At 37.3% G+C, this 13,616-nt stretch overlaps 1 protein-coding gene across 5 annotated transcripts in view; it reads left to right on the top strand.

Moving 5' to 3' along the window:
• The window catches only part of LOC105220076 (neprilysin-3), a 307,341-nt gene that overhangs the window by 127,345 nt on the left and 166,380 nt on the right, over positions 1-13,616 (top strand). For 4 of the 5 annotated variants that reach the window (XM_054226090.1, XM_054226088.1, XM_054226089.1 and 1 more), the window contains exons 3-4: positions 7,298-7,590; positions 7,671-7,838. In XM_054226090.1, the coding sequence (XP_054082065.1) occupies positions 7,298-7,590; positions 7,671-7,838 (461 nt within the window). Of the gene's footprint in view, positions 1-7,275; positions 7,591-7,670; positions 7,839-13,616 lie in introns of all 5 variants that reach the window. The other variant, XM_054226091.1, reaches the window with a different exon arrangement.

Raw genomic sequence — 13,616 nt, 5'->3', positions numbered from 1 at the left:
ACGGTGAGAAGTCCGAAATCAGTTTGTCTTCTTTTGTTTCGTTTTTATAGAAAAGCTGTTGTGTGAAGAGCTTGTAATATAAAACAAACAAAAGACACAGCGGATAGACTCTTTACGCATCTAAATGATTTGTGAGGGTGTGTTAGTAATAAGTAAAAATTGTGTAAATGTGTGGGAGTTTCGGTCACGCAGGTTTTGCTGGGTATTGGAATGAAGACAGTCAACGGGAATCATTATATTGGACTTATAGGGGTTATGATTACGGAAAGCATCATTAGGATCACATGAAATTTGTCACCATCGGCTTATTCGTTTTCAAGCCCTATACAAAGTACCAATTAGGAATTTTGTTGGGTTCTGATACTATATATACATACATACCTAAAATTCGTTAAGTACGTGACGCCGCCCCTAAATATTACGATTTTCATAAAGAGAGAATGATGTAAATAAGTAAACATGCTGAAATTAACGAAATGTGTGTATATGCACCTTTTTTATACTCTCGCAACATGTTAACCATAGTATAATATTTTTGTTCACATAACGGTTGTTTGTAACACCTACAACTAATCGAGTTAGTTAGCGTTATACATACATCTGTACATGTCAAAGTGATCAGGGTGACGAGTAGATTTGAAATGCGGATGTCTGCCCGTTCGTTTGTGCAAGCGATAACTTGAGTAAAAATTTAAATATCTTGATAACTTGGTACACATTTTCCTTTGCACCATGAGAGTGTTGCTATTGAAAATATGCGAAATCGGGCCATTGCTACACCCACAAAATGGCGAAACCGAAAACCTATAAAGTGTCATAATTAATCCATAAATAAAGTTAGTATTTGGTACAAAGGGATATAATTTTAGTCGGCGTGGACCCGCACCATATAGGTTTTCTGTATATATCTCGAAAACCACTAAAGCTATACAAACCAAACTTTCTACAGTCACCTCCCTTGCTAGGGTACGCACACCACACACTATTTTTTTCAATATTTATTTATTTATTGAATATGCTTTTTTTAAGCCTGACGTGAGCACGTGATTGATCTAAGCATTTTCGATTGGAACTTTTGTATTATATCGACTTTGTGACTGCATTGTATAAAAGCAGTTTGCTGTCTAAGCTAAGTTTAGAGTTTTTATTTAACCACCGTAGAGTAACCGTAGAAGAACCACATAAAAGAAACGGACCGGTACAATGCACCAACTGCCAAGAGTATGGGCATACCAAATCATATTGCACTCTACGCAGTGTTTGTGTGGTATGTGGTGATTTACATCCCACTTCAAAATGTATCCTTAAGAAAGAGGATTTAAACAAAAAATGCAGCAATTGTGGAGGAAGTCACACTGCCAATTACAGGGGTTGTCCTGTTTATAAAGATTTGAAATCGAAGTTATCACAGGGAATTCAAGCACGACGTAACCAAATGCTACATACTCCCCATAATGAAATCATAGATATCACAGACCATATTCCTAAACCCGGTATACTTAAAAAAATTGATGTACAAGGGAGCTATGCCAATGTTGTAAAAGGCAACACTGTACAAATGCAACTACCACAAAATCCACCAAATGGTGGTATTGAAACCATGATTATAAATCTAACGCAATGTATGACACAATTTATGTCTACTATGCAAAATATGATACAAGATTTAATAAAATCACAAAACCAAATGCTGCAAACTTTATTAAGTAAAAAATGAGCGTACTAAATATCTGTATATGGAATGCTAACGGTGTTAACCAACATAAATTAGAGATTATTAAATTTCTGTCTGAAAAAAATATAGATGTAATGCTAATATCAGAGACTCATCTGACAAACAAAAACAATTTTAAAATACCGGGATTTAGACTGTATGTTAGCAATCACCCGGATGGAAAAGCACACGGTGGAACGGCAGTGTTAGTTAGAAATAGGTTAAACCACTATGCTCGGGAATCTCATGTTACAGCCCAGTTACAAGCTACAACAATATCCTTAAAAAATAGGAATTCTGATTTAAATCTAACGGCTATATACTGCCCACCTCGTTTTAAAATTACAGATAGCGAATTTAAAGACTTTTTTGGAACGCTAGGTCATAGATTTCTAGCAGGTGGAGATTATAATGCAAAACACATGTACTGGGGTTCACGTCTTATTAATCCGAAAGGACGCCAGCTGTACCAAACCATTATGAACCACAATAACATTGATATAATATCTCCTGGCAAGCCCACATACTGGCCCAGTGATCTCAACAAACTACCAGATTTAATTGATTTCGCTGTAACCAAAAATATAGATAGATCGCTTGTGACAGTTGATACATGTACAGACTTATCTTCTGACCATTCACCTGTACTAATAAAGTTGTGTGAACAACCTATATTCGTTGAGCCAAAAGGGGGTCTGACATCTCACAAAACGAACTGGTTAAAATATAAAAAATATGTGAGTAGCCACATTAATATTGATTTAAAAATAGATACAGAAAGAGATATTGATGAAAGCATACGAGAATTTAATGATGTAATATCAAATGCAGCTGTCATAGCAACACCAAACAGAAATAATAAACCAATTAGCCGAAGAAAAATCACTAATAATGAAATAGAAAAGCTTGTAAATGAAAAAAGGCGAGCTAGACGTGAATGGCAGTTAAATCGCTCCCCTTCTACTCAGCTTCAACTAAAATATGCTGTACGAAAATTAAAAACAGCGCTTAAACGTGAGGAAGAATACCACACTCACAATTATATAAAGAAACTGTGTCCAAACTCAAACAAACGAAATTCTCTTTGGAAAGCCCAAAAGTCAATGAAGCCTCCAGTCGACTCCAATTTGCCTATAAGAGGCTTGGGTGGAAACTGGGCACGAAGTGACGAGGATAAGGCAAATTGTTTTGCAAATCACCTAGAAAAGGTATTTCAACCAAATTGCCCAAAGAACAGCTTTAAGCTGCCAATCATCTCCAATAGCGCTAACGAGTCGCTTGGGTCTATTCAAACGTCATCTTCTGAAATTATTAAAATCATAAAAGAGCTGAATCCAAAAAAGTCGGCAGGACACGATAAAATTACTCCAAAAATGCTAATTGAGTTACCAAATATTGCTTTAACAGTGCTCTCCTTGCTCTTTAACGCTATTTTCAGTTTCGGGTACTACCCAATTTCATGGAAAAAGTCGCAGATAATCATGATAGAGAAACCAGGTAAAGACTTGACACAGCCGTCTTCATACAGACCAATCAGTCTTCTACCCTGTCTTTCTAAAATATTTGAAAAAGTGTTACTATCAAAGATGTCTCCTTTCCTCCATGAAAATAATGTAATACCAACGCACCAATTCGGTTTTCGTGCAAAACATAGCACTGTAGAACAAGTACATAGAATTACTAACGAAATCAGAAGGGCGTTCGAGTATAGAGAGTACTGTTCCGCTATATTTCTAGATGTGGCTCAGGCGTTCGATAAAGTGTGGCATGACGGGCTTTTATATAAGATTAAAAAAAGCTTACCTCTCGAAATGCATAAAACCTTGGAGTCTTATTTAAAAAATAGAAAGTTTACTGTCAAAGTAGGAGACTTCATATCTGAAGAACGACCAATAAGAGCTGGTGTACCTCAGGGCAGTGTTTTAGGGCCAACTCTATACATAATATATACAGCTGACCTTCCAACAGCTAGTAATGTTTTGACATCAACTTTTGCGGATGACACAGCTTTAGTGAGCCGAAACAAATGCCCAATTATAGCATCAAGAGTATTAGAAGATCATTTGATTTTTGTCGAAGAATGGCTAACCAACTGGCGTATAAATGTAAACGAACAAAAGTGCAAGCATGTTACATTTTCCCTAAGACCAAAAACATGCCCGGCAGTTAAAATGAACAATATTTTAGTGCCCCAAGCGACTGAAGTAACATATCTTGGTATTCACTTAGATAGAAGGCTCACGTGGGGAAAACACATATCGAGCAAAATAACCTGCATGAAGATAAGAGCTGCAAATTTAAATTGGCTTCTAAACAAAAAATCAAAACTTAGCCTAGACAACAAAGTTCTGTTATATAACGCGATAATAAAACCGATTTGGATGTACGGCATTCAACTGTGGGGTACGACCTGTGCAACCAATATCGATATAATTCAGAGATTTCAATCAAAAATGCTTAGAACAATCACGTGCTCACCATGGTACATGCGTAATGAAAATATCCATAAAGATCTTGGTATTCTCATGGTAAAGAAAGAAGTGGAGAACAGCAGACACAAATATTTATCCAAACTCCGAGACCACCCAAACCCATTGGCTAACGCTTTAGTACATTCTTGCAATCAATCACGTCTAAAAAGAAGAGATATGCCAGCACACTGATGAGCAACGTTTCACCAAAACAACTCAATCACTTGGTTGAGCTTGTCTAGTTTTAATTAGAATTAAGATTTAATAACTTATTGTTAGGCTCCAAAGAGCAGATTCAATAAATAAACAAATATTGAAAAAAAAAAAAAAAAAAGTTACAGCTTGCACAGGCGGACCGACGGACGGACAGACAGACATTCGGATTTGAACTCACTCTTCACCCTGATCACTTTGGTATGTATAACCCTATATCTAACTCGTTTAGTTTTGGGTGTTACAAACAACCGTTATATGAAGAAAACTATAATACTCTCTAGCAACTTTGTTGCGAGAGTATAAAAACTCTGGTTAAAAAGTTTCATTTGATTATCCATTTGTTTATAATCTTAAGTGACGATTGGAATAAATGTTTTCACACATTTTTATTATACTCTCGCAACAAATGCCCCATATATCGAACACTAGGACTTCGGTGCTTCTAACCTAATATTATGGTTTCCAACTTTCAATGGACTTTATACAATATATATGAGGAATATGTGGGTCAAATTGTGTATTATATAATATAAATAAAGTTAAATAAATAAATTGCAAGAGTATAAAATGTTCGGTTACACCCGAACTTAGCCATTCCTTATTTGTTAAATATAATAAATAACTAGCAGACCGGACCACATGATTTTGAAAGGTATTCATTAAATGTTATTCTGGTAAATTTTTCAATATAGGGAACATATTCTTACATTACTTTATAGCCGGTACATTTGAAAATTGCTGATATAAATTTTTGTAGATCTGTATTAAGCACAAACAAGTGTTAAACTTTATCTTATATTGAGTAAGTAACAATGTGTAAAATTTAGAATAGTTGGATGATGATAAGTAACATTTAATATTGTGAACTTCGTACAATTACAATTGCTAACAATTTAAAAAAATTAAAATATTCTTGCCTACAGTAAATACAACAAAGTTATCATCGTTATCGTCATATGCCAAAAGACGTTCATTGCTCTACAAAGTTGTTAGTGATACGATAATTAATTTAAAGCTTTCTTATAAAATAGAGGACTTGGACTTTCCAAGTTAATACCGCATACCAGTCAAGTATTGAGATTTATAAAGATTATTTGATGTTTATTGCAAAAGGCAGACTCTCGGAAAACTGTAAACGCTTAAAATCAAGATATCCTCTCTTTAATATATTCCCATGATTATCTTGGCTTCGATTACGATACTCATTAGCTTCCTCTCAGTCAGCTTTGTTCCATTGCAAAGTTTAATTGAAAATTATGTGGTGATAGTCCAAGCAATTCTAATGATTTTAAAAATTATGTGGGATAGTTAACTACGTCATCCTTGTTCGTAGTTGTGTCAACTGATTTAAAAGAAAACAATTCCCCTGGAATGAAGTTCTAAATTGTCGCATTGACATAATTATATTCGCGATACTTGATTCTCGTACACGTGTAGATTACGAAATTCAAACTATGTACATATGTAATTTAAAACAAGTAAGGAAAGGCTAAGTTCGGGTGCAACCGAACATTTTATACTCTCGCAATTTATTTAGAGATGTACCTATATTTTCGGTGAAAAATTACCCTTAGGCACTGAGTTCTTCATGTTTGATATCAGGGGCCTTGAAAAGTCATGGTCCGATTTTGACAATTTTTCCACAAGTGATGTCACAGCTCAAATACAGTATTTGTGTAAAGTTTTATTTCGCTATCTTTATCGGTTCCTTATGTATACATTATAAAGTGAAAGAATCAGAAGGATTCAAAATTGAGATATATGGGAAGTAGGCGTAGTTGTGAAGCGATTTCAGCCATTTTCCACACGTGTCATCAGGGTGCCAAGAAAATATTATGTACCGAATTTCATTCGAATCTGTCGAATAGTTCCTGAGAAATGGTTTTTGACCCATAAGTGGGCGACGCCACGCCCATTTTCGATTTTGCAAAAAAATTTCAGTGCAGCTTCCTTCTGTCATTTCTTATGTAAAATTTGGTGTTTCTGACGTTTCTCGTTAGTGAGTTAACTTTTATTAATTTTCAACCTAACCTTTGTATGGGAGGTGGGCGTGGTTATTATTCGATTTCTTTCATTTTTGGACTGTATAAGGAAATGGCTAAAATAAACGACTGCAGAAAGTTTGGTTTATATAGCTTTATTGGTTTGCGAGTTATATACAAAAATCCTGTTTGGGGGTGGGGTCACGCCCACTTTTCCAAAAAAATTACATCCAAATGTGCCCCTCCCTAATGGGATCCTATGTTCCAAATTTCATTTTCATAACTTAATTTATGTCTTAGTTATAGCTCTTTATGTGTTTGTGGTTATCGCCATTTTGTGGGCGAGGCAGTGGACCGATTCCAAACAAACAACCGTTATGTGGACAAAACTATAATACTCTCTTTAGCAACTTTTGTTGCGAGAGTATAATAAAATGACAAACTACGCGTTAATTGAAAACAAAATAATTTCAAACAATTAACAGTTATGTTAGCGGCTACGGTTTGTCCTCATTTTACATTTTCTTCCTCTAAAATGTATAAAAAAACAAGGAAATAAACGATTTTTGTAAATACTAACGATATTGCGTTTATTGCTTCATTTAATGCTCGAAATGGATGAACAAGTCCTCCGTTATTACTCGATTTTGGTATTAATCCACATATTTTTTACTGGAGGAGGTAAGGCGACGGGACCTTCGTCCGTCCCTTCTTGACATACCTATAAAGTAACTACAAGACCTATAGTTTAAGTTAATAATATTCAAAATCTTCATCTAATAACGATTGTTGAATTCATATTCTGGTTATTAGACAGTTTTACCTATGACATATAAATATTTCCTCATCTTTAATCCTCAACAACTGGAAATGTATTTTAACTATTTAATAGTTTTTTTGTATTTTTGCTTCAGATCTTCTCCAGCATAATACCACAAAAGGTCCGTTCCGAAAACTTGGACGGCTCTTTAGCAGCTGTCTACGACAGACTACGAATTCTTCGACTATTAAATTTGTTCTAGAGCAGCTTGGTGGTTACCTTCCAATTGGAACGGTTGGACCCACTTCAATTTCTTCTTTGATTAAAAAAATTTTTAAATTGGGCCCAACGCCTCTTATTGATGTGTATTACGATTTAAGCTACGGCCGTCGGCCCCAAGTTTTGTTAATAATAAGTGGACCTGGAACTTCTCCTCCAATATTAGAGGTAAATATTATATATTCCATATTTAACTCCATATTATGAAACCACATTTTACAAGTAGTTGTTATCTATAATATATGCAGAACAATATACGCTACTCCGGGCCAAAAGCACCACCTTATCAGTTTAAAAATGGAGAATATAAACTGCTACAGAAACTTCTCGACGACTTTTTACCAAGCGAGCTTTCTTCTGGTCAAAAGGCTTCAGAGAAGGAAGCGATTTCGACATTTATTGATGAACTAAATCAAGTGAGTTTTCTTAACTTTTATTCTAGTATACACACTCAAGAGAAGAAAATTCGAACATGAAATTATATATTTTTTGGAATTATTTTTTTTAGTGTTATTATTATTAATTTCAATTCTTGTAAAGCCCTTTTCTATATACTTTACTTTCTCTGCTCCTAACAATCAATTTATTGAGTTACAGCTTCCTAATAAAGGATACGGACCAAAATTGGAAGTTTCATTTGCCTTTGGTAGTTTGGTTGGTAGATCAAAGGTTTTGGTAGGCAAAAATTTTTATTAGATGTACATACATATCTACGAATCTTAAAATTCTTCTTCTTCTTCTTCACTGGCGTAGACACCGCTTACGCTGTTATAGCCGAGTCCAAAACAGCGCGCCACGTATCCCTCCTTCTGGCAGTTTGGCGCCAATTGGTTATACCAAGCGAAGCCAGGTCCCTCTCCACCTGGTCCTTCCATCGGAGTGGAGGTCTCCCTCTTCCTCGGCTTCCACCAGCGGGTACTGCATCGAATACTTTCAGAGCTGGAGCACTTTCATCCATTCGAACAACATGACCTAGCCAGCATAGCCGCTGTTTTTTTATCCGCTGGACGGGAATGATGAGGGAGTTGTAGAGTTTGGTTTTTGTTCGTCGAGAGAGGACTTTACTTTTCAATTGCCTACTTAGTCCATAGTAGCACCTGTTGGCAAGAGTGATTCTGCGTTGGATTTCCAGGCTGACATTGTTATTGCTGTTAATGCTGGTTCCCAGGTAGACGAAATTATCTACAACTTCAAAGTTATGACTGTCAACAGTGACGTAGGAGCCAAGACGCGAATGCGCTGACTGTTTGTTTGGTGACAGGAGATATTTCGTCTTGTCCTCGTTCACCACCAGACCCATATGCTTCGCTTCCTTATCCAGTCTGGAAAAAGCAGAACTAACGGCGCGGGTGTTGTTTCCAAAGATATCGATATCATCGGCGTACGCCAGTAGCTGTACACTCTTGTAGAAGATTGTACCTTCTTTATTTAGCTCTGCAGCTCTTATAATTTTTTCCAGCAATAGATTGAAGAAGTCGCACAATAATGAGTCACCTTGTCTGAAACCTCGTCTGATATCGAACGGCTCGGAGAGCTCCTTCCCGATCATGACGGAGCTTTTGGTGTTGCTCAACGTCAGCTTACACAGCCGTATTAGTTTTGCGGGGATACCAAATTCAGACATTGGGGCATAAAGGCAACTCCTTTTCAACAAAGAGATGGTGTGTGTCGATGCTCTTTTCACGGGTCTTCTCCAAAATTTGGCGCATGGTGAATATCTGGTCTGTTGTTGATTTTCCAGGTCTAAAGCCACACTGATAAGGTCCAATCAGTTTGTTGACGGTGGGTTTAATCTTTCACACAGTACGCTCGACAGAACCTTATACGCGATGTTGAGGAGGCTTATCCCACGGTAATTGGCGCAAATTGTGGAGTTTCCCTTTTTGTGTATTGGGCAGAGTACACTGAGATTCCAATCGTCAGGCATGCTTTCTTCCGACCATATTCTGCAAAGAAGCTGATGCAAGAACCTTATCAGCTCTTCGCCGCCGTATTTGAATAGCTCGGCCGGTAATCCATCGGCCCCGCCGCCTTATTGTTCTTCAAGCGGGCAATTGCTATTCGAATTTCTTCACGGTCGGGTAATGGAACATCTGCTCCATCGTCGTCGATTGGGGAATCGGGTTGTACTTTCACTGCCATTCACCAGGCTGGAGAAGTATTCCCTCCACAAAATCTGTATACTCTGGCCATCAATAACTAGATCACCTCTGGGGGTCCTACAGGAGTGTGCTCCGGTCTTGAAACCTTCAGTTAGTCGCCGGATCTTTTTGTAAAATTTTCGAGCACTACCTCTGTCAGCCAGCTTGACAAGCTCTTCATACTCACGCATTTCGGCCTCTTTCTTTTTTTGTCAACAAATGCGTCTCGCTTCCCTCTTCAGCTCTTGGTATCTTTCCCATCCCGCTCGTGTTGCGGTCGATCGCAACATTGTGAGGTAGGCAGTCTGTTTTCCCTCCACTGCGAGACGACATACCTCATTATACCCGCTGTTTTTTTGGCTTTTCCGAAAACCAATGGTTTCGGTTGCAGCTGTACGCAAGGAGTTTGATATGCCGTCCCACAGCTCCCTTATACCAAGATGCTGATGAGTGCTCTCAGAGAGCAGGAGTGCAAGTCGAGTAGAAAATCGTTCGGCTGTCGGTTGTGATTGCAGCTTCTCGATGTCGAACCTTCCTTGTGTTTGTTGACGTGTGCGCTTTTCTACACTGAAGCGGGTGCGTATCTTAGCTGCTACAAGATAGTGGTCCGAGTCGATGTTGGGACCACGAAGCGTACGCACATCAGAAACACTGGAGACATGTCGTCCATATCACAACATGATCGATCTGGTTGCGAGTGATTCGATCCGGGGACAGCCAAGTAGCTTGATGGATTTTCTTATGCTGGAATCTAGTACTACAGACGACCATATTTCGGGCCCCGGCGAAGTCGATCAGCCTCAGACCGTTTGGAGATATTTCGTCATGGAGGCTGAATTTTCCGACTGTTGTGCCAAAGACACCTTCTTTACCCACCCTAGAAGGTATCATAGAAGGTATCTTTGATCACTTCATCCTTCTCTTCGGTCGGGACGTGGGCGCAAATCAGCGATATGTTGAAGAACATCGTTTTGATGCGGATTGTGGCTAGACGTTCATCCACCGGAGTGAATGCCAGAACTCGACGACGGAGTCTCTCTCCCACCACGAATCTCACACCGAATTTGCGCTCCTTTATATGGCCCCTGTAGTAGATGTCACAAGGACCCACCTTCTTCCGTCCTTGTCCCGTCCATCGCATTTCTTGGATTGCGGTGATGTCAGCCTTTACTCCTTCGAAGACATCAACCAGCTGGGCAAAGGCACCTTCCCAATTAAGGGTCCGGACATTCCAGGTGCATGTCCTTAAATCGTAGTCCTTTAAACGTTTGCAGTGGTCGTCATCAAAATTGGGGTCTCTCATCCGAGGCTGTTTCTTCGTTTTCATTGGGGGTGTTTTTATGTGGTGGGTCCCAAACCCTACGCACAACCGCATAAGCGGGTTTCGCCTTCTCAGTTTAGCTCGCCTCCAAACGGATGTCTGTTGGCTACCCAGAGGATACTTGGTCTAAGACCGGAAGTCGTGAGCTGCTTGAGCCACATGTAAAAGAATCGTTCCTGGCCACTCCCAAGTGAATAACAGTCAGAAACTTTCCTCACTTACGTGAACTTCTACATATGACTCCATCAACCTTAAAATTGGTTCCCTTAATATTGCATACTTTCTTGCTTTAAGAGAATTTCAAGAATACTGTTCAGAAAAAGACCAAAAAATGCTTGCTATTTCACAAACAAGCTTAGTTGTAATAATTAGATGTAATTTACAGACTCCTTGAACAATTGGAAAGTGTGAGATTATATTTTATTTCCAATTATTTTGAAGTCAATGGAATTCGATCCGCAGATTTAGATAACACTATGAACTCAAAAATAGTTTTTTCTTTTTAATGTATATATGTACTCCCAATTATTAATATTTTGAATAAAGAATTTCAGTCGGAAAGTTGTCGGATGTCATATTTTATTTCTAATATTAAGTAAATATTCCTTCATATTTTAAGGGAAAGCTTTTTTCACAGAGAGAGCTTTCAACCTGTACGGACGTGTATTTTTATGCGCTCCGTGATTATTCTCTAAAACCAAAAATTAAAATAAAATACGTAAAAAACAAAACAATTTAAAAAGTGCATTAAGCCAAGCCAATAACGCCGAAAGTGTTAGCGAAACAAAACACTCACAAAAATAAAAGTGTACAAACAATAATAAATATTAAATAACAAATTCTAAGTGCGAGAAAATAAACAATAACATGAGCGCTGCGCAGCCTCACCAACAAGGCCGTAGACATTCTCTGAATGCCTACTATAGCTTTGTTGAGCCTGCAAAATCAGCTCTTACCAACAAACACGGAAAAGGCGAGAAGAATGAGTCATCACAGCGATCAAGTGAGCAGAGTTTAGAAAAAAAACAAAAGCAGCAGAGAACGGCAATCAACAACGGCCAGCAACAAACATGAACGCAACAAGTAAGCAGGTACCTGCAAGCGAGCAGACAGCGAAGAAAATCATAACGCAAGGTGAGAATGCACAAACCAAAAAAGGTCCATCTGTTCAGATTGGAATTGACCGCTACATCAATATTAAAAGGAAATTAAGCCCTGTGAAGTCAGCGGTCAATCCCAAAAAGGCGGCACGCCAATCAAGAATAACAGCCCTATTCTGTGCACTTGACAAAGTAACAAAAAAATTGAAATTTTTTTCATATTTTTATCAAGTAAGAAATTTGTTGGTATTCTGTGACAATTTTGATAAAATAAAAAGCTTCAGTATGCATAGCTTTTCCCCACACTTGTGGGAAACAAAATAATGTAAACAGAAACAGCTGATTTCTGTCCAATTATATTGAATTGAATTGAAAAATATATTTGAATTGTTCTATAACGTACTTTTTCACATGCATTTCAATATTTGTTGCAAAAGAGTTAATAATTTAACTTCAATTTCAGAGTAAATCCGTTGCTCTTGGTTTAGACGTGAAGTTTCTGAGAGTGCACAAATATTCCATGTGTCGAATCTGGCCCTATTTTTTTCACGTAAAAGGTCGTTATTTGGATATTTGGATTTATTTTAACCGAGCCTTCTTCATTGTGGCTTCGTTGATAAGTTTGGTTTACGATTGACCGGTTATCAGCCTTTATATCCGATTCTGATGTCGAGATATCGACTGAAGCCTCCGAGACCTGATGCAAAGTATTTGGTTTTGTTTTACAACAACAACTATATAGATGATAAGATTTGGATTTCCCCCTAGTCTTTTGCTCCCCCGTAGCCATAGAATACTACATAACATATACATATGTACATATGTCCTTTATAATATATTTAAAAATATTTCATTAATAGCAATTTTGATTTAGTTGGATGTTATGTTTAGCTTCAGAAAAGTTCCTTGGGAACTACGAAATCTAAATTTTGTTCATTGTTGGCAAAAATTTGCTAATATATATATAGAAAACAATTTCCTCAAGTTACCCTCATTATCTCCACATTTTTATACAAAAAAAAGGGAAAAATAAACTTCTTAATATAAAAACGGCTCAATAACGCGAGCCATCAACATGTTCATATATTTCCTCTTTGTATAAAAATAACGACAAAAGTAAAATATCTCCATTACAAGAAATTCACTTTCACAACTATCCACAACGAGATATTTTATTTGTCAAGAGCATTTTACTTCTTAACAATTTATCAAGAAAAAAGCTTTTTATTTTAGATACAGAATACGAAATGCTTGATAAATTTCAAATTTTTACAAATTAGAAATTTGTTGAATTTGTAAAGTGAACAGAATAGGGCTGTAAACCTGAATTATTAAATGGCAACAGATTTGCCGCAGTAAGCAATGGTTCTGATGATGAAGCGAAGGGTACCACCACAGTCACGTATGCCAAACCGCCCCCAATATATTTTCGCCAGCGTAGCTCAAATACTTTTGTTGCTAAATTAAGCGAAATTGTAGGTACAAAAAAATTTCACATAGGGCCAAAAATACAGATATACACTGAGTAAAGTTGTATGGATGTGATAAAGTTTTTGTCAGATAAAAACAAAAATTATTTTTCCTATCAGCCGAAGAGCTCAAAGGGCCTAGCTGTAGTAATTAAAGGTATAG

This window comes from Zeugodacus cucurbitae, chromosome 2 (assembly GCF_028554725.1).
Source record: "Zeugodacus cucurbitae isolate PBARC_wt_2022May chromosome 2, idZeuCucr1.2, whole genome shotgun sequence".
Lineage (NCBI taxonomy): Eukaryota > Metazoa > Arthropoda > Insecta > Diptera > Tephritidae > Zeugodacus > Zeugodacus cucurbitae.
Note: the sequence above shows the minus strand (reverse complement) of the source record. Positions and strands in the feature narration are given on the sequence as shown.